Raw genomic sequence first — 18488 nt, forward strand, 5'->3', positions numbered from 1 at the left:
AGCTTTACATTATTATTATTATTATTATTATTATTATTATTATTATTTACACAGGGACTTATATGGAGGATGATCTACATACACTGATTTTTATTTATTTATTAATTTTTTATTTTTTTTAAGTGTGCAGTCATGGATATGGTGAAGTTTTTGGAAGGAGTCTCCAGTGTCAGTCTGAGATCAAGCTTATACTTGAGGTTTTCCACCAGGTGAACGTCTTTGTGACTGACGGATTCTGCAGTTGCTCAGTAACGTAACAAACTGCATTTTTCTCTCTTGTTAATGTCTAGAGGGGAAAAAACAGAGGTTACTGATTTATTACTGTTACGTAATAACTTATTTCACAGACGTTCCACGGACATAAAATTTAAATAGAAATAGATTTTAAAAACTCACTCTTTATTTTTATTTCCCCACATTTTATAATAATAATAATAATAATAAAGTCGGAGTAACACAAATGGAGCTCTGGGAATTATGTTGTGATTAAAAAAATCAAAAATAAATCAAAGTAATTTAATATTTTAGCATCTTCAAAGTCGACGCACTTTTCGCCTAGAATATTCCAGAAACGTATTCTTGGCGTTTTCTCGAGCGATTTCTTGCGGAATTTCCCTGAGATGCTTTTTAAACAGTATTAAAGGAGTTCACACCGACGCCGGACTCTCATCGGCTGCTTTTCGGAATATTTCCCTCCGAGTCGTCCGTGTAAATAAAATGTTAGTTTTCTAATGAAAGAAACGAATACGTCGGCACGATTATATTTTTGCCTACGACACCGATTTCACACATTTAATCACACCCCTTCACATCGAAATGTTTTTAACATCATGAGAAACATTTCAGTCGAGTGTCCACAAACTTTTGACCGCTGGTATACGTGTGTAGCACTTTCGGTAAATTGCTGCGGTATAAGAAGATATGCTTTAGGATGTACTGTTAAAGGGAAATGATCTCCATTGTGGATTATTTTGCCAGAACAGCATGCCCTGTTAATTACCGAATCCTTGTCGTACATCAGATGTGTTAGCAGATACGCGCCCCTGTTTACAAAGCCGTGTTAACTTTATTAAGCACGGTAATACCGAAACACACTGAAGCTGATTACTGTACAAACTATAAATACATCCTTTACACACTAAAGTATTTTAATGAACTGATTTTATGATTTGCATGAAATAAAAACAACAAGAACAACAAGAAGCAGAAAACCAATAGCAGTGCTGCATACAAATAAAATGAGAGAGTGTGTGTGTGTGAGAGAAATGCTCAAATGAAATCTTCACTGTAGACGACTTGATTCCGCTTGTCCCTGTACGAACCCTTGGCGCTGTTCTGCACAGCTGCAAAATAACAAACAAACATAAAAAAAAACAAGGCGAAAATAAACACAAGATTTGTTTGAAATGACAAAAGGTGACAAGTTAAAGAAGAAGAAGAAGAAGAAGAAGAAACCCTGGTGGCTCTGTTATGTATTACTGGCGTATCGGCACAAAGTTCTTCTCTATCTGATAATGAAACTTTTCCATCACGATGGGCGTGGCTTCTTCTACAATTCCCTTCTTCTAAGGGTCAGTGAATGGTTGCTAGGATGGTTTTCCCTTTAATTAGTGTAGCTAATTAGTGAACCTCTGGTGCACGTCGGTGTTACTCACCCAGAGAACCCCAGACGGATTTCCCCGTAGCTGCATCCAGCATGGGCTGCTTCCTAGCGATGCTGACTTTGATCGTGACGTCACCCACGGCGGTGTTGTTCAGCTAAAATCGGAGAACCGCATTAGCATTTTGTAACGAACGTTAATAAAAGCATGTCCAAGTGCTGGGATTTTGACGCTGACCTCTACTACAGCCTGATCTGCTGACTCCATCTTCTCAAAAGTGACAAACGCGCAGCTTGGAGAGAGGGGAGAAAAAAAAAAAAACAAACACCAAGTATTCACACTGAGGTCATGCACACATTTGTGATTCTGTATAGAAAATGCCTTCCCGAGGTGCAAATGAACTCGGAAGCTTGCTTGGTAACTTCGGGTCATGTCGCTAAACGTGTGCTGAGAGAGTTCGGTGTCAGTAAAGTTTAAAAAAAAAAAAAGTGTTGCTAAGAAATTGCTTCACCTTCCGTTTCAGCAATTTTGAGGTCAGATTTGTTTACATGGTCTGGACGAAACTGTCCCCATGATCAAAAATCCCAGAAACATGGTTTGTTCTGGCTGAGCTCATGATGATGTGATTTAAAATTTTGTGACAATTGGACAACATTTGTAGAAGTAGTAAAAAAAAAAAATGACAATCTCGGTATCCACTGAACTCAGCATAAGCCAAGGAATCTGAAGTTATTGTAATAGCGTTTCCAAATTTGCTCTGGCGGTGGTGCTACGGTGTTTGAGTGACGTACACCAAAATGACTCTGCAGGTTGCTGAGACTGTCGTCTATCACTGTGCCAAATTTCCTAAAAAGTGTGCAAAGCCTTCTATGGGCTGCCATAGACTCCCTTGTGGAAGAAGAAGAAGAAGAAGCAAGCAGCATACAATTCCAGTAGGATGCTTGGCCCCCTAATAATAATAATAAGAAGAAAAACATCTACAGTTCCAACAGGGTGTCTATGCGCAACTTTGGTGCTTGGCCCCCTAATAATAATAATAATAATAAGCAGACAACATCTACAGTTCCAACAGTACCTTTGATGCTTGGGCCCCTAAACAGAAGAAATCTGCAGTGCCATGCTACAGGCTTCAAAAAATGTTCTCTTGCATTGTCACAGAGCTTTACCAGGTTAAATCTCATTCGTACTTGCGTGGCGAGTCCATGGACAGGTCGATGATGGTGCCATGCTGAGAGAAAGCTGTACGCAGGCTCTCTTCCACCATGCCTGCACCGTAAACGTACACCGTGTTTCCTTTCCTCATGCCTCGCCGTTCCGGGTACGAGTCTGTACCTGAATTAGGACGGGAGCCTTCATTGGAGCAAACTCAATATAACTCAGAAGGAAAGAAAATTCCACACAACACATTAATTAAAAAAAATAAAAGGCTTGCTAATGATTAAAGTAAACAAAAGACTATTCTGTATCATTATTATTACTATTAATGCAATCTGTTACAAATTCTTCAGTATAACTATTACGGTATTATTGACCATTATGGGATTTACGTCTGAAGGGTCCGTCTCGGTCTCGCTCTCGCTCTCGGTCTCGGTCTCGTTCGCGGTCTCTGTCTCTTTCCCTGTCCCGCTCCCGCTCCCGCTCTCGGTCTCGCTCTCGGTCTCGGCTCCTGTCTCGGGTCCTCTCTCGTTCCCGCTCTCTGTCTCGGCCACGCTCTCGCTCCCTGTCTCGATCACGGTCTCGTTCCAGATCCCTGTCCCGGTCGCGCTCGAAATCCCGACTAGACGCTCCGCCACCTTCGTCCTCGTCACGCGGGCGTTCAGCCGGGCCGACAAAGCTGCAGCAGGAAGCGAAGATCAATTTTAGTACCACAACGCGCCCAACTAACTTCCACACAGAGTGTCGTTTAAACTTACTTGTCATACAGAGCCTTTCTGTGGGTTCTTTTGGCCGACTGTAAAAGGGAAAAGTCGATTCGTTTACATACACGAGTTTAGATGACAACGCTGTGTAGCGAGATTAAAATCAACCTGACCTCAGAAAGCTCCTCGTCTGTAGAGACGCTTCTCTGAAATGGCAGGAATGCTGGAACTGGACCTTTCTCAGGATCCTAAGATTAAAAAAAAATAATAATAATGCTTGGAGTAGAAATACATGAGGTAAATGCTGCGAGACATGCAGCTAGATGAAACTGTATGTGTTGACGAGATAAAAACAGGAACGAGACGACTTCAGCAGCATGGTGGTTTCTTACCTTTAATTTACCCTCAAGTGTTCGCGATCGCTTGAACCCCGAGTTCTTGTTCTCCGATTTGATGGCACTTATGGCGCCAGATTTGATGAGCATCTTGGCCTGCTCGGTGGCCGTCGCTGTGTCCACCACAGGCTGATCTGACAAGGCTTCGGAGAAACAGAGCACAACCAGACATTCGAATCAGGGCAAGGAAATGAGGTGTGATATAAATCATAAAGTAACATTTGCTCACTGCGACTATGACTTTCGTACTGATTCATGCTCAGGTTCATTTTACAGCCAGGAATGAAAAAGTGACTCACTGCGTTTAAGTCCAGTCTGACTCGTCTGATTGCTGGAGCTCTGTTTCTTAAGCGCAAGCAGGGCTTTTTTCTGCCGTGAAAGAAAACACAGTAAAGTTTTTTTTGTTGTTTGTTTATTTTGCGCATTTATCTGCTTGTCTAAAACTGTCTAAATACTCAGGCCCAGATTAACACTGACCCATGATCCAGAGCTAGAATCAGGGCCGTTAGCTGGACTGTTAATCATCCGGGGCTGAGCCCAGATTCTTCTCTGTTTAAAAACGTACTTCTAAATAGACTGTTTCCATGGATTGTTTTCCAGCTCAGCTAGTAGCGTAGAGTTTAGCTCCTACAGTGCCATGCAAGGTACATTATCTTTCCTTATGAAACTAAATTAAAGTTCAAATAATCCCACAGATCCACAAGTGCACGTTGGTCAAGGTGTACATCCATTTCTATAGCATTATTTCACCTAGATTGGATTTTACTCGGATCTAATCTCCTCCTATTAAAGCACAACCCCATAAAACTACGTGTCTAGATAAAATAATAGAGCTGTTTATAATGTGATTCCACATGAACGTTGGACACCTTCCCATGCTGCAACATCTGCATGCATTTCTACCTTTTTCTTTAATTTGGCGTATTTCTTCTGCAGCGTTTCCTCCTCCTCTGTCAGTGAGTTTGGAAACAGCGCCATGTTCCAGTCAGGACTGCAGGGAGGGGGTAAAATATAGAGTTAATTATTTTTAACCATCACAACAAACTGAACTAACCCACAGTTAATACTTTAGCAAGCTAGTGAGCTGTGAGAAGTGTTTTCGGTTGTGAGCTAGCTCGGGAACACTGCGGAATTTTGTGCTACGTTTTAGTTCAAAAACAAAAAAAAGTTAAACTTTTTTTATGTTTTAGCTGTCAATATATACTTTTGCACTGGTTGCTACAAATATTATATTGCAAAAGACTGTACTTAAAACATATACATAAATGTTTGTTACTTCAAATCTCTCCTGGACGCAGGATTGGGAATCGCACTGTTTGAACGTCATTCGACGCATAGATATGACGTAATCTGTTGTCGTTTGTTCATACTAGTCATAGTGAGCGGAATTGGTTTGCCACTACGCGGTTAATCTGGTTTTAATAAATGTTATAACGTTTAAAATGGCGTGTCTGGGTTCTTTTTATTTTTTATTTTTTATTTTTATTTTTTATTTATTTGTTTATTTATTTTACACAAAAAAACAGGTGCTGTGTGTGTTTTAATTTAAATTTAAATTTAAATTTAATTTGAATCAAAATAATTCATAATTAAACATGAGACATAGCACAGAGCTCTGTGTTTGCTGAGTTTGGTTTGGTGCGTGAAATAATGAACTCTCTTTCTTGTTTTAACTCTTTATTCTGTGGCATAGTGTGCACCTTAGTAAAAGTCTACTTTTGTTTATAAGTAGCATTTAAAAAAAAGTCTTTTCTTCTTCTTTTTTTTTTTTTTAGAAATATGTACAGTGTGAATGAAAAGCATGTTTTTGTTTAAAGTGTTAAAAAACACTTTTGTTGAATACATGCAAGCTATTATTATTATTATTATTATTATTATTATGGATAGTAGTAGTAATATTAATATTATTATTATTAGTAGTAGTAGTAGTAGTAGAAGAATTAATATTAGTATTAGTATTTGCATGTTAACGTACTTTGAAAACGAACTTCCGGGGCGTCACTTCCTGTTCATGCGTCGTTTGTTTTCTGCAACTTCAGTGACTGAGAGCAGCAGTTTGGGATGGAGAAGATAGGTGAGTTAGCAAGAGACACATTTGAGTGTATGTTGAATATATTATATATTTTTCTTTAATTCGAGTAATATGTAAAAAAATATATATATTTATATAATAATTATAACAGTGGGGTTCATTTTAAAATGGCTAAGAAAAATGACAGCCAGCTGATTGAATCCCAAATGGATTCCGGTTCCCTGTATATGTGCACTAGGTAGGGTGTGAGGGAATGGGATTACGCACCCTATGTAGTGCACTCAGTGTGTGAGAGGAAGTCATTTGGGATTCTGTACACGGTTAGCTAACTTGGCTAGCGTGAATAATTCATTGTGAGTGTTGTGTGTTTTGTAGGTAGTGTGTGTTTGTTTTTGTTGTTGTGCTAAAAATTCTGCCAGATTTAGCAAGAAGGTTGAGAGATTTCATTTAGGGTTCATTTTAGCATGGCTTCCTAGTGCAGCATGCCTTCATTTCCTTGTTGTGTCTGTCTCTATCTGTGTGTGTGTGTGTGTGTATGTGTGTATGTGTGTATGTGTGTGTATAGACTTGCCAGCCCCTGGTCCTGATGATCTTCCCCTGGCCCTGCTGGAGATGGGCTGTTCAGGGAAGTTTGAGCTCCTCACACACCCACAGCCCAGACACACACCCTTCCCTGCACAGAGCACGGTGAGAACACCCCCAAACCTGATGCTTTTCACATTCACTCATCAGGAGGTCACTTTGATTCACTTACAGGTCATTCCATCTTAAGCGGTCCAATAATTGCGAAGTTGTTTGATAACCTCTTATGTATTGGCATTACAAAACCACCCGGTTTATTATTATTATTATTATTATTATTATTATTATTATTATTTCATTTTACAGCTCAGAAGTGACTGCTTTTATCACAGATGAAACAACACCACAGCTCTGTTTGACACTGTACATTTGTAAAACACCCCACTGTACTTCCATATTTCTATAAAAATCTATTCACGCATACCCGCTGTACATCTGCACCAGTATGATAGATCTGGCTGATTCTTCAAATCTGTCCCTCGAGGGCTACTGTCCTGCAGAGTTCACCTCCACCCGCAAACTCTCGGGTTTTTACAGAAGAATGCTACTGTAGAGGACTTATTTCTGTCAAAATTTCAGGTTCGTATCTGGTCCCCTACCAGAGATATTCAACCTGAAAGTGAGGGGGAAAACCTAAAAAAATTAAGACTGAGACTCAAACCCTTCCCATTAAAAATTGTCCTAAAAGTGGAACTGTCAGCAATCGCTTGAGCATTACATTTAGACTTAAATTCTAAATGTTTAATGTTCTCTCTCTCTCTCTCTCTCTCTCTCTCTCTCTATATATATATATATATATATATATATATATATATATATATATATATATATATATATATATATAAAAACACATCACAGCGCCCTCCACTAATATTGGCACCCTTGGTAAATATGAGCAAAGAAGGCTGTGGAAAAATTGTCTTTATGGTTTAACATTTTGATCTTTTGTTAAAAAAATCCACTGCTCTCATGGATATCAAACAATTGTAAACACAACACAGGTTTATCCAAAAAAATATATCTTTGTTAAATATAGGTGTGCAACAATGATTGGCTTTTTTAACAGCTCTGAGTCTTCTCCTATAATTCCTGATGAGGTTGGAGGGTCTTATTCGTTACAGGGTGTTACAGCGGCAGCTCGGCAGTGTTAGCGTTCGAACCCCAGACCTTCTGATCAGTAACCCAGAATCTTAACCACTGACACACCTCTGCCTCTTTTATTCCTTGGAGATCCTTAAAGAGTTTCTGGGATTCATGGTTCTTTTGTTCTTTCAGCTTCCTCATGGGCTTCCTCCATTCAGTCTGGACCTGAAGATGGAGGTAGAGAAACGTTTCCTGCGGGATCCCGCGTGGATGCCCATACATGATACAACAGACGCCTTCCAGAAGTTTCTTAAGTATGAATCCATATATCTTGATCATGCTATTAGATGAGGGGGAAAAAAAAAAAAAAAACATGCATAAGCCTGTACATCCTAGATTCAGATCCACTTAAATATGCATCAGCATTGAAATTATATATTTATTTATTTGTTTGTTTTATTTTTTTTTTTAAATCTCTCAGACTGACTAAAAAGGACAGACAAGTGGACTCACTGTTGCAGTGTTCGCTGTCTCCTCTGCACTCGGGCCTGTCTGTAGTGAGAGATCCCACCACTGGCATGCTGTTGGATTTCACAGAGGTAAAACAAAACGTGTCCATATTAACCCTTATGCTCTGCTCACACCTAATGTACAATCATATACTAGATATACAGCGTGTCCCAAAAGTCTCCGTACATAGGGGACTATGTTTGCCAGCACCACGTCGGTTGTTCCTTCGTCAGCGGGTGTTCGTGGACGTCCCCTTCTCGGTCGGTCCGCATCACGTCCGGTCTTTTTGAATTTGTTAATAAAGTCCCTCGCAACAGCTTTCCGATCCAGCCATGAAAACGATTTCCGTACGTTCTTCTTTTGTCAGATGCGTTCTTAACTCCTATCTGCCAACAAAAAAAAAAGAACTAATATAAATAAAGTATGAAACATTTTGGAATTTTTTAAAAAAAAGTGTTAATTTCCCCTATGTATGGAGTCTTTTGGGACCCCCTGTAATGCGCACGCACGCACACACACCCACCCAAGTATGGAGAGGAATTGTTGTATCGCTGATAATTCACGAATACAATGCTCTGAACTTTATAGTTATATTTTTCTGAAACTAAAGAGATGGATTTGATGCTTCAGATCCATATTAGTATTGGTATTTAGTTCTGATATGTTTCTCTCACCGTCGAAGGTGTTACTGGAGCACACCGGCTTGTCGGCGAAGAACTCTTTATCCATGCAACGGCAGCCTGGACCTCCATCTGAGAGCCTGAGAGGCAGCAACACCAACTACCCCTTCCTACCAGGTATTTCGTTCTGTGAACGTGATCTTCAGGTAGGTCAGTTAGACCTCAGAAAAGGGCTTGGACGTAATCACTCCATATGTTTAATATATTTACACTGACATTTATTCATTTAGCAGATGCTATTATCCAAAGCGACTTACATACATACATACAGGTGCATCTAAATAAAATTAGAATGTCGTGGAAAAGTTTCCGTAATTTCATTAAAAAAGTGGAACTTTCATATATTCTAGATTTATACTTTATTATTATGCGTGTATAAACACGCTCGTTGTGAATCGGGTTCGGGTCTTGCACGCGTTACGCGGATAAACCGACGAGGAGCTTCTGATGATCAGTGATTTTTGTTGCTTTTCAGCAGCTCGTGTAAATGCAGAGCTTCTGTTCTCTCCTCAGGTGGTATGGAGGAGCTGACGTTAGAGCAGATAAAGGAAAAGTCCGAGTTGGAGGAGGACATTGACTTTGAGAATGGTGAAAGTTTTTCTTTGACACTGTATGGCTTTGCAACATGGCTGTTCATCTTCAGTGCCTGTGTGCATTCTGTATAAGCACTTGTTCCAGGTAGGTGTGTGTATTTGATTTACGATCATCTCCCTTGTCTAGATTTACTGACGGTGCCTCCGGGGCTGAAAACCGGCATGAACTTCAGTAACAAAGGTTTAATCTTAATCCTAAAGCTATTTTCTACACACACATGTACTACACCTCTTCCCTCTCTGACTTATTACTCTATCTGCTCTCAAAATACTACAGAAGCCAAAACTACGAAAGGAGACGTGAACCTGCTGTCCCTGCTATCTACGTTTGATGATATAATCGAACCTGTGCCTGAGGAGAAAGAGAGAGGCTCAGGAAGTGGAGAGGAGTCCAAACTCCACAGAACGAACAGCCTCGAGGATCTGGGCATTAAGGTAAACAGTGAACGAATCGGTATTCGCTCTGACGAGTAAGGAATAAAACACTTCCCAGTTAATGTGTGACCACGCTGAAGTTGATTATTTCACTATAACAGCATGTGCTGAAGTGTCCGGTTCCACTTTTTATCCATTTCCAGTTACATCGAACGTTGCGGGATGTCCGTGAAACATTCTAGCAGCTATAAACGGTCGTTCCCTTACCAACCTCTATTTTTATTTAATAGATATTTGATTTTTTCTCTCTCTCTCTCTCTCTCTTCGTCTCTTCCAGGACACGCTGCCGGCTCCTGCTCCCGCTGCAGCTTCGTCACCGAGCAAGACAGATGGAGGAATACAGAAAAGCAGGGAAGAGAAGAAGGAAAGGAAGTGGGCTGTGCCCGTGGACATCAAATCTCCGTGTGAGGATTTCTACAAACGGATCCCCAATCCTGCTTTTAAGGTACAGGTTATACCCCGTGGTTAGGTTATTACCCCGTGGTTAGGTTATTACCCCGTGTTTGGATTTTACCCCGTGTTTAGGTTATTACCCCGTGTTTAGGTTATTACCCCGTGTTTGGATTATACCCCGTGTTTAGATTATTACCCCGTGGTTAGGTTATTACCCCGTGGTTAGGCTATTACCCCGTGTTTGGATTTTACCCCGTGTTTAGATTATTACCCCGTGGTTAGGTTATTACCCCGTTTTTAGATTATTACCCCGTGTTTAGATTATTACCCCGTCTTTGGATTTTACCCCGTGTTTAGGTTATTACCCCATGTTTGGATTTTACCCCATGTTTAGGCTATTACCCCATGTTTGGATTTTACCCCGTGTTTAGGTTATTACCCCATGTTTGGATTTTACCCCGTGTTTAGGCTATTACCCCGTGTTTGGATTTTACCCCGTGTTTAGGTTATTACCCCATGTTTGGATTTTACCCTGTGTTTAGGTTATTACCCCGTGTTTAGGCTATTACCCCGTGTTTAGGCTATTACCCCGTGTTTAGGCTATTACCCCGTGTTTAGGCTATTACCCCATGTTTAGGTTATTACCCCGTGTTTAGGCTATTACCCCGTGTTTGGATTATTACCCTGTGTTTGGATTATTACCCCGTGTTTGGATTTTACCCTGTGTTTAGGCTATTACCCCGTGTTTAGGCTATTACCCTGTGTTTGGATTATTACCCCGTGTTTAGGCTATTACCCTGTGTTTGGATTATTACCCCGTGTTTAGGTTATTACCCTGTGTTTGGATTATTACCCCGTGTTTAGGTTATTACCCTGTGTTTGGATTATTACCCCGTGTTTAGGTTATTACCCCGTGTTTGGATTATTACCCCGTGTTTAGGCTATTACCCCGTGTTTGGATTTTACCCTGTGTTTAGGCTATTACTCCGTGTTTAGGCTATTACCCTGTGTTTGGATTATTACCCCGTGTTTAGGTTATTACCCTGTGTTTGGATTTTACCCCGTGTTTGGATTTTACCCCGTGTTTGGATTTTACCCCGTGTTTAGGTTATTACTCCGTGTTTAGGTTATTACCCCGTGTTTGGATTATACCCCGTGTTTAGGCTATTACCCCGTGTTTGGATTTTACCCCGTGTTTAGACCAGTGATTTGTTCTTAAGACCATTTAAAAGCTTTAATACTTTTTGCCCATTTTTTTTGCCCTGGAGTGTATGTTATTAATGTATTTGATTAGGGATCACTCCTGAGTAATTTATTAAAGCTGTGTAGAAATATCATGTTGCATTTGTTGCATATTTCTTCGAAATAATATTTTGTGGTTGCGTTTTTGTTGATTTTAGTAATATAATTCCATTATAACAGTGTACCATTTATATGGCTGTATCATCACAGCCCTTTAAAGTAATAAAACAAATCACCATCAGGACAGACTAGGATAATGAATTATTTCTGCGTGTGTGTGTGTGTGTGTGTGTGTGTGTGCGCGTGTGTGTGTGTTTCAGTATCCGTTTGAGCTGGACGTGTTTCAGAAGCAGGCTATCCTCAGGCTCGAGGCTCACGACTCGGTCTTTGTGGCTGCTCACACCTCGGCGGGCAAGACTGTGGTGGCCGAGTACGCCATAGCGCTCTCGCAAAAACACATGACCAGGTGTGTGTGTGTGTGTGTGTGTGTGTGTGTGTGTGTGTGTGTGTGTGTGTGTGTGTTGAATCTGTACATAAAAACCCATTTTATCGTAACCTATTTTACCCATCTTTACCAAGGATGCCAATAATTTTGGAGCTGTGTGAGTGTGTGTGTAATTTTGGAGCTGTGCGAGTGAACTGTACATACGAACCCCCACCCCTGAATTTACATTTGGATAAAAGGGATCAATAATAATGGGGAAAATGTCTGATTTATTAAATTATGAGGCATTTGGGGGAAATCTAAATGATGATGATGATGATGATGATGTCCTCCAAAACCCATCTTCCCTTTCAGAACCATCTACACGTCCCCCATTAAAGCTTTGTCCAATCAGAAATTCCGCGACTTTAAGAACACGTTTGGTGACGTCGGGCTTTTGACTGGAGATGTTCAGCTAAACCCTGAGGCCTCCTGTCTCATCATGACCACTGAAATATTGAGGTAATCATGTGACCACGAACATTCATTAACATTCTGTGGAATAGGAGGAGAATGAACTTTTCATAACCCTGCCTCTCTCTCTGTGTGTGTCTCTCTCTCTCTCTCTCTCTCTCTCTCTCTCTCTCTCTCTGTCTGCCTCTCTCTCTCTCTCTCTCTGTGTGTCTGTGTCTCTCAGGTCTATGTTGTATAACGGATCAGAGGTCATTCGCGACCTGGAGTGGGTAATATTCGACGAGGTTCATTACATCAATGATGCGGAGGTGAGAAGTGCTTGAATTCGTACGCTGGATTGCCGTGTTTTGTATTTATTAGTGTAGTCTGGTTTACTTTTTGTCCTGTTAGTGTTGCCAGATTTTTACCACGCTAGAGTTGTTAAAAAAAAATAAAAAAAAGGCTTTTAGTTTCAGAGACTATGGTCATTAAATGCTTCTAATGAGTCATTCTCAGTCTCTTTCCGTTTTCTCTCCGTTTCAGCGGGGGGTTGTGTGGGAGGAAGTGCTCATCATGCTGCCTGAACATGTTGGCATTATTTTGCTCAGTGCTACAGTGCCCAATGCAGTGGAGTTCAGCGAATGGATCGGGTACGTCATCTGATGCTTTCCCCCGTCACCCATACTGACGCTGTGTGTTAGGAGAGCATGTCTTACAAAAGGATTTAGCCATTAGATATTCCTTTAACATGGATACAAATTGCTGCCACCTTTAAACGTTCATTTATTGACTGACTTATTTCATTTATAAAAATGATAGACAATATTTATTCTCCTCCTCTGCCAGGCGTATCAAGAAGAGGCCGATCTACGTGGTCAGTACGGTGAAGAGGCCGGTGCCACTGGAGCACTTCCTCTACACAGGAAACAGCACCAAGACCCAGAAAGAGCTCTTCCTCCTGCTGGATGCTACTGGAGCTTTCCTCACCAAAGGGTAAAGCTAAGAGACTCGTCTTCATAAGATGGAGTGGATTTTGTAGAATAGGGCAAGACAGTAGGACAGCGGAAAAAAGCACAAATTTTTCAGAAGGACTTGAAAAGAAGTGTGCAGTGGTGATGATTTGTAGAGGTCTACAGATGGTGGGTTTTACCGATAAGTAAACGGACGGTACCTACCTGCCGATAACCGATTAATCAACCGATAGTTTTGAAAATTGATACTGAATGAAAACATAACACACAAGGTAAAATATTTCTGAACTTTATTACCAAAATAAACAGTTCTGAGTGTACCGTGAACATGCACTGTACTTTTTTTTTATTTTTTTATTAGATGAAATAAATATATAAATATAAATATATATTAGCTATTAATAAATATTACATTTCAATAAAATATATAAATCCGAACTGAACCTAAATGTAACGCTCCAAATAAGAAATAAATATAGAGACGTCCAAAATGAATCAAAAAAACACTTCAAATAACACGACAAAATTAGTCAGCGATGGTTTTTATTTCGCCTCTAGAGGCCGCTGTCGTACTGTATAATGAAAACCCCAAAGTTGTTTAATGCTGCGTGTTTTCAGCATTTAAACACTGCTCTAAAGACTTAATCATTAGGAGCTACGGGTAGACAGCCGAGCTCAGAGACCACAGTAACACTCGCAGGACAAAAACTCAACTAGCTCTAACAGGGTTTCTGAAGAGCCACGTGGCTTGTATATGATTATGATTATGACAAACATGCGATCAATAGAGAATCTTAATATATTCTCTAAGCGGACAGAATTTAGGGGTTGTTCAGTTTATACCGGGTGATTTTATCGTCCGGGAAATACGGTAAGAAGCCGCCATGTTTGTGCGTTTAGGTACTACGCGGCTGTGGAGGCCAAAAAGGAGCGCACCAGTAAACATGCCCAGTCTTTTGGTACGAAGAAGGCATCACAGAACACCACACCAAATCAGGTCTGTTCTTTTATTTATTTTTTTTTAATAATAAAGATTTTAGAGTACACGTTTAAAGTTAAACCTTTGATGCGGAAGAGAGTCTTTCAAGTAGCTTTTATATGTTGGTGTCAAAATGGAGGATCTCATGAATGCACATACTGTATGTTCGCACTTCTATTGTGTGTGAGAGTGTGTGTATATGACGTAAAAGCATGTGTATCCGTATCAGGACCGGGCCATATGGCAGACGCTGCTCAACTTCCTGTCAGAGAGGCAGCAGACTCCGGTGGTGGCGTTCACCTTCTCGCGCACACGCTGTGACGACAACGCTCGCTCGCTCACCTCTCTGGACCTGACCAGCTCGGTGGAGAAGAACGAGATCCACTCCTTCTTCCATAAGAGTCTGAGCAGGCTGAGAGGAGGAGACCGACAGCTCCCTCAGGTACAACACCACCCACGATCGCTCAGGGTTTCTGATGAGCGCTCCAATCGTCAGTAAACCCTGCAGTGCTACCGAGAATTCATTTCGCTCCACTGCATCAACACACAAAGACACGCTGAATATTTTTTGCCTGTCTTTCTCGCTACGTGTTCTCTCATTTCTCGAAGGTGTTGCATCTAGGCAGGTTGTCATGCTTCCACCTGGATTAAAACATTCTCGCCCAATAGAGGTCGACCGATAGTGGGTTTTAACCCTGCTGAATATATTTTACGCTTCATATCCTCTTACTTCAGGATCAGACAAGGCATGCGGAGCACTAAGCTGCTCAGAGGTGCGTGTCTGAATCCGGGTAATTAACCTCACATGTTTTTACAGCCAGCGCTTGGTTTAATAGACCGTGCTGGAGATATAGCGATAACAAAGTGGTGGGAAATCCAGCCGAGCAAACCTTGTGTTAAGAAGTAATAGTTCTGAGGTTCAGTGTATGTGAGTCAGAAGCTAGAATTCTGCTGAAGACGAGGAAGTGAAAGGTTAAAGGCTTGCCATGTTGCGCCTGGGGGTTTATTTGTAATTTGGATGTCCGTTCCAGCTTTACTGACATTTTTACTATCCTTAGTTTAAGTTTTTTTACAAGGGGGAAAATTTAAAGATTGAGAATTTGCCATGCGTTTTATTTTATATTCAAGACACGTTAATATCCTTCTTCATACGCTGTATTTGGGCGGGGGGGGAACGGGGGGTATATATGGACCCTATGATTTTTGTCAGAGCAGTAGATTCTGATTCTAGGCACATAAATGATGATGTTTTTGGTTCTCAGGTCCTGCTGATGAGGGACTTGCTGAAGAGAGGCGTTGCCGTGCACCACAGCGGCATCCTGCCGATCCTGAAGGAGGTCATCGAAATGCTTTTCTCTAGAGGCCTTGTAAAAGTGCGTCTTAACACTTTGTTTGCTATACGTGTTGTTTCCGTGTACGCCTTATGACCGCATCCAGCGGTTTAAATATGTCCGGTTTAAAACATGTCTCTGTGAGAAATTCAAAAGTATTTATTTTACTTTTAAGAATCCAAAAATGACGTCAAACGATTATCCGATTGTGTGCTCTTTTAACGCTTTTAATCTCAACTTTATGCCTAAAAAAAAAAAAAAAAAAGTTTCAGTTGGTATTAAACATGTAACAGGCACGTTACTGTTTCTCAAGCCACAGCACCGTAGATCAAAAGGTTTTTAAGATCGTGAGAAACATTTCAGTCGAGTGTCCACAAACTTTTGACCAGTAGTGTAAGATTAATAATAAATGGACGAAGGAAACTACACACTCTAGCATGTTTCGCTGACATTCCACAACATTAAATGTAACTATAAATGGATAAAAAATTATGATGGTTATCGTCAATGGCAGAGAGGAATAAAACACTACAGGACATGCTGATTTAGACAAATAATCAAGTTCGTGCTTCGTGGTGGTGGCAGTCATCTTATGTCATATCAGACTGCATCACCCCCCTAACCCCCCCCCCCCCCCTTTACAGCACCCCTCCATGTGTGTTTTTTTTTTTTTTTTTTTTTTTTCTTCCTTATATAATGTATAAGAGCTAATGAGGTTCCATCATGATGCATGCCTTCTGTTCTTACGAGGACGGGCTGGGGGCATTTTGCAGTTTTTAATGAGACTTTTGAACGAGTTTTACTTCTCTCTAATGCCATTATTATGTGGAACTTTAATATCAAGTAATTCCACAAGGCTTGTTGATTTGCGCATTACAAAACCCACTGGGGATTAGCTGTAACTAGCACTGCGATAAATGTGATTCAGTAATCACACAGTGCGTGCAGATGATCACAGCGATGTTTCTCTCTCGCTTTCTCTCTGTCTCTCTCGCTCTCTCGTGCAGGTTCTATTCGCCACCGAAACGTTTGCGATGGGTGTGAACATGCCGGCCAGGACCGTGGTGTTCGACAGCATCCGCAAACACGATGGAACTGGATTCAGAAACCTTCATCCTGGTAAAAAAAAAAAAAAACAAACCTTTTTATAATTTGCCCTCGTCATTTCTTTGTACTACTCTCCTGCTGGACCTACAGGCGGACCTACAGTCTAGAATTATTGGCACCCTTGGTTACGAGCGGTTGGGGGTGGGACGGGTCGTTGTTGTTAATTAGGTCAATCTCCCACTGAAAACATGACCGAACTCGAACCTGTTAATTGAAGTAAATTTATTTGAAGAAAATAGGCAGCCCCAAATGTAAAATTTTGAACATGTCACTATTATTGTCACCCCTGCATTTAGTACTTTGAGCAAGGTCCTTTTGCCAACATAACCACTGAGTCTATGATGCTTGATGAGATTGGAGAATAGCGAATGAGAAATCGGTACAATACAGATTCTTTCCAGATGTTCCAGCGTCTTCAGTCTTGTGAGCTGTCTTTTTCAGCGAGCTCAACAGGTTTAGGCTTGATGAATTAACCACGAAGACATTTTATCATAACCTGTTTCCCCACCAATAAGGGTGCCAATAATTCTGGAGCTGTGTGTGTGAGAGAGAGAGAGAGAATTCCATGCCTGCCAGGCTGTTCCTGTTTTTCATGACTATTCCTGATGACAGTAATTAAGGAAGACTGAATTGATGCTCATTAGTGTTAGTAATTGCACAGATCACAGTGAATGGGCAACACAATTACGTGTGTACAAGAGAGATGTCTAATGTACATTCTCTTCATTGAAAGCTTTGTGAAATACTACAGGAGGCCTTTGATGTGCCTCTGTGTTTGTGCCGAGTGGGCGTAATCGCTTCGCATAGATGAGTGTAATGGCTTTGCACATCGTGATCAGTGAGAGGAAGAACATTGGAAATGACACATAGTTTAGCATTTAAACTAAAATGAGTTGAGATTAAATAATTGGATAAATAAATGAGAAAATGCGAGGTAGTCGTAAGCTGAACATTACATGTCCAAATCTTATTACTAGAATTATTATTATTGAGTAACGTATTGGTATTTGCTGTTAAGCGAGAGAGAGGGGTGGGAGTCTGTCACTGATGGAGGGATGTGTTTTTAATTCTGAGATCATCTGTGCAGCTTGATGCATGATCAACAACAGGACTAAATGCAAAGAGGCCACACCTCCTTCACTGTGATTGACAAGAACAGAGGCCACGCCTCCTTCACTGTGACTGACAGACGCAGAGGCCATGCCTCCTCCGGTGTGACTGACAGACGTGGAGGCCACGCCTCCTTCACTGTGACTGACAGACACAGAGGCCATGCCTCCTCCGGTGTGACTGACGGAGGCCGCGCCTCCTTCGCTGTGACTGACAGACGTGGAGGCCACGCCTCTTTCACTGTGACTGATCTTCCCCAGAAGCCATGACTGCGTCTGAATAACCCCAATACCCTACTATAAAGTAGGCGGAAAGCAGTATGCCAAAGAAGTAGTATGTTCGAATTTTCATAAGACAGTACCTGAGAAATTACCAGATGATTCTGCAGTATGGAACCAATGGACTCTCTAGACACTGTGCTCTCCAATAAAGCAACGGGACTGGTGCGGAAGAGCTGCCAGAATCAAAAATGACAGAAGGCAGCGCATCGGGGCATCAGTAGGTACCGAATCGAATGCAGTAGGTACCGAATCGAATGCAGTAGGTACTGTCACAGTCTCTAGTGAAGTGGCCCCACCTACTTCAATAGGACACAGAAGCCATACCTCCTTTGTAGGAATTGACAGGGACAGAGGCCACGCCTCCTTCACTGTGACTGACTGACTGACACAGAGGCCATGCCATGGCCATGCAATCCTGATCCCATCA

General features: G+C 41.2%; 2 protein-coding genes across 3 annotated transcripts in view; one reads left to right on the top strand and one right to left on the bottom strand.

The window, feature by feature from the left end:
- Nucleotides 1-5175, bottom strand: nelfe (negative elongation factor complex member E). Of its 2 annotated transcripts, none has more exons than XM_053637429.1 (11): nt 5132-5175; nt 4759-4846; nt 4155-4224; nt 3853-3998; nt 3634-3708; nt 3515-3552; nt 3149-3435; nt 2789-2933; nt 1839-1893; nt 1656-1758; nt 1-1343 (listed from the first exon to the last, which is right to left on the bottom strand). In XM_053637429.1, the coding sequence occupies exons 2-11, from the start codon at nt 4831-4833 to the stop codon at nt 1270-1272; spliced, it is 1068 nt and encodes a 355-aa protein (XP_053493404.1). In that variant the 5' UTR covers nt 4834-4846; nt 5132-5175; the 3' UTR covers nt 1-1269. The 2 variants fall into 2 exon arrangements, with proteins under 2 accessions (XP_053493404.1, XP_053493403.1); XM_053637428.1 differs by having other exon boundaries at nt 3134-3435.
- skic2 (SKI2 subunit of superkiller complex) overlaps nt 4843-18488 on the top strand; it is a 24675-nt gene continuing 11029 nt past the window's right edge. Inside the window, exons 1-18 of the mRNA XM_053637424.1 lie at nt 4843-5929; nt 6453-6574; nt 7745-7866; nt 8034-8151; nt 8745-8859; nt 9256-9330; nt 9463-9516; nt 9613-9770; nt 10048-10215; nt 11726-11871; nt 12205-12351; nt 12527-12611; nt 12826-12932; nt 13129-13275; nt 14154-14250; nt 14462-14674; nt 15495-15605; nt 16571-16682. Of these exons, the coding sequence (XP_053493399.1) occupies nt 5917-5929; nt 6453-6574; nt 7745-7866; nt 8034-8151; nt 8745-8859; nt 9256-9330; nt 9463-9516; nt 9613-9770; nt 10048-10215; nt 11726-11871; nt 12205-12351; nt 12527-12611; nt 12826-12932; nt 13129-13275; nt 14154-14250; nt 14462-14674; nt 15495-15605; nt 16571-16682 (2110 nt within the window). The 5' untranslated portion in view covers nt 4843-5916. The remainder of the gene's footprint in view (nt 5930-6452; nt 6575-7744; nt 7867-8033; nt 8152-8744; nt 8860-9255; nt 9331-9462; nt 9517-9612; nt 9771-10047; nt 10216-11725; nt 11872-12204; nt 12352-12526; nt 12612-12825; nt 12933-13128; nt 13276-14153; nt 14251-14461; nt 14675-15494; nt 15606-16570; nt 16683-18488) is intronic.

The sequence above is a fragment of the Ictalurus furcatus genome, chromosome 12 (genome assembly GCF_023375685.1).
Source record: "Ictalurus furcatus strain D&B chromosome 12, Billie_1.0, whole genome shotgun sequence".
NCBI classification, from domain to species: domain Eukaryota; kingdom Metazoa; phylum Chordata; class Actinopteri; order Siluriformes; family Ictaluridae; genus Ictalurus; species Ictalurus furcatus.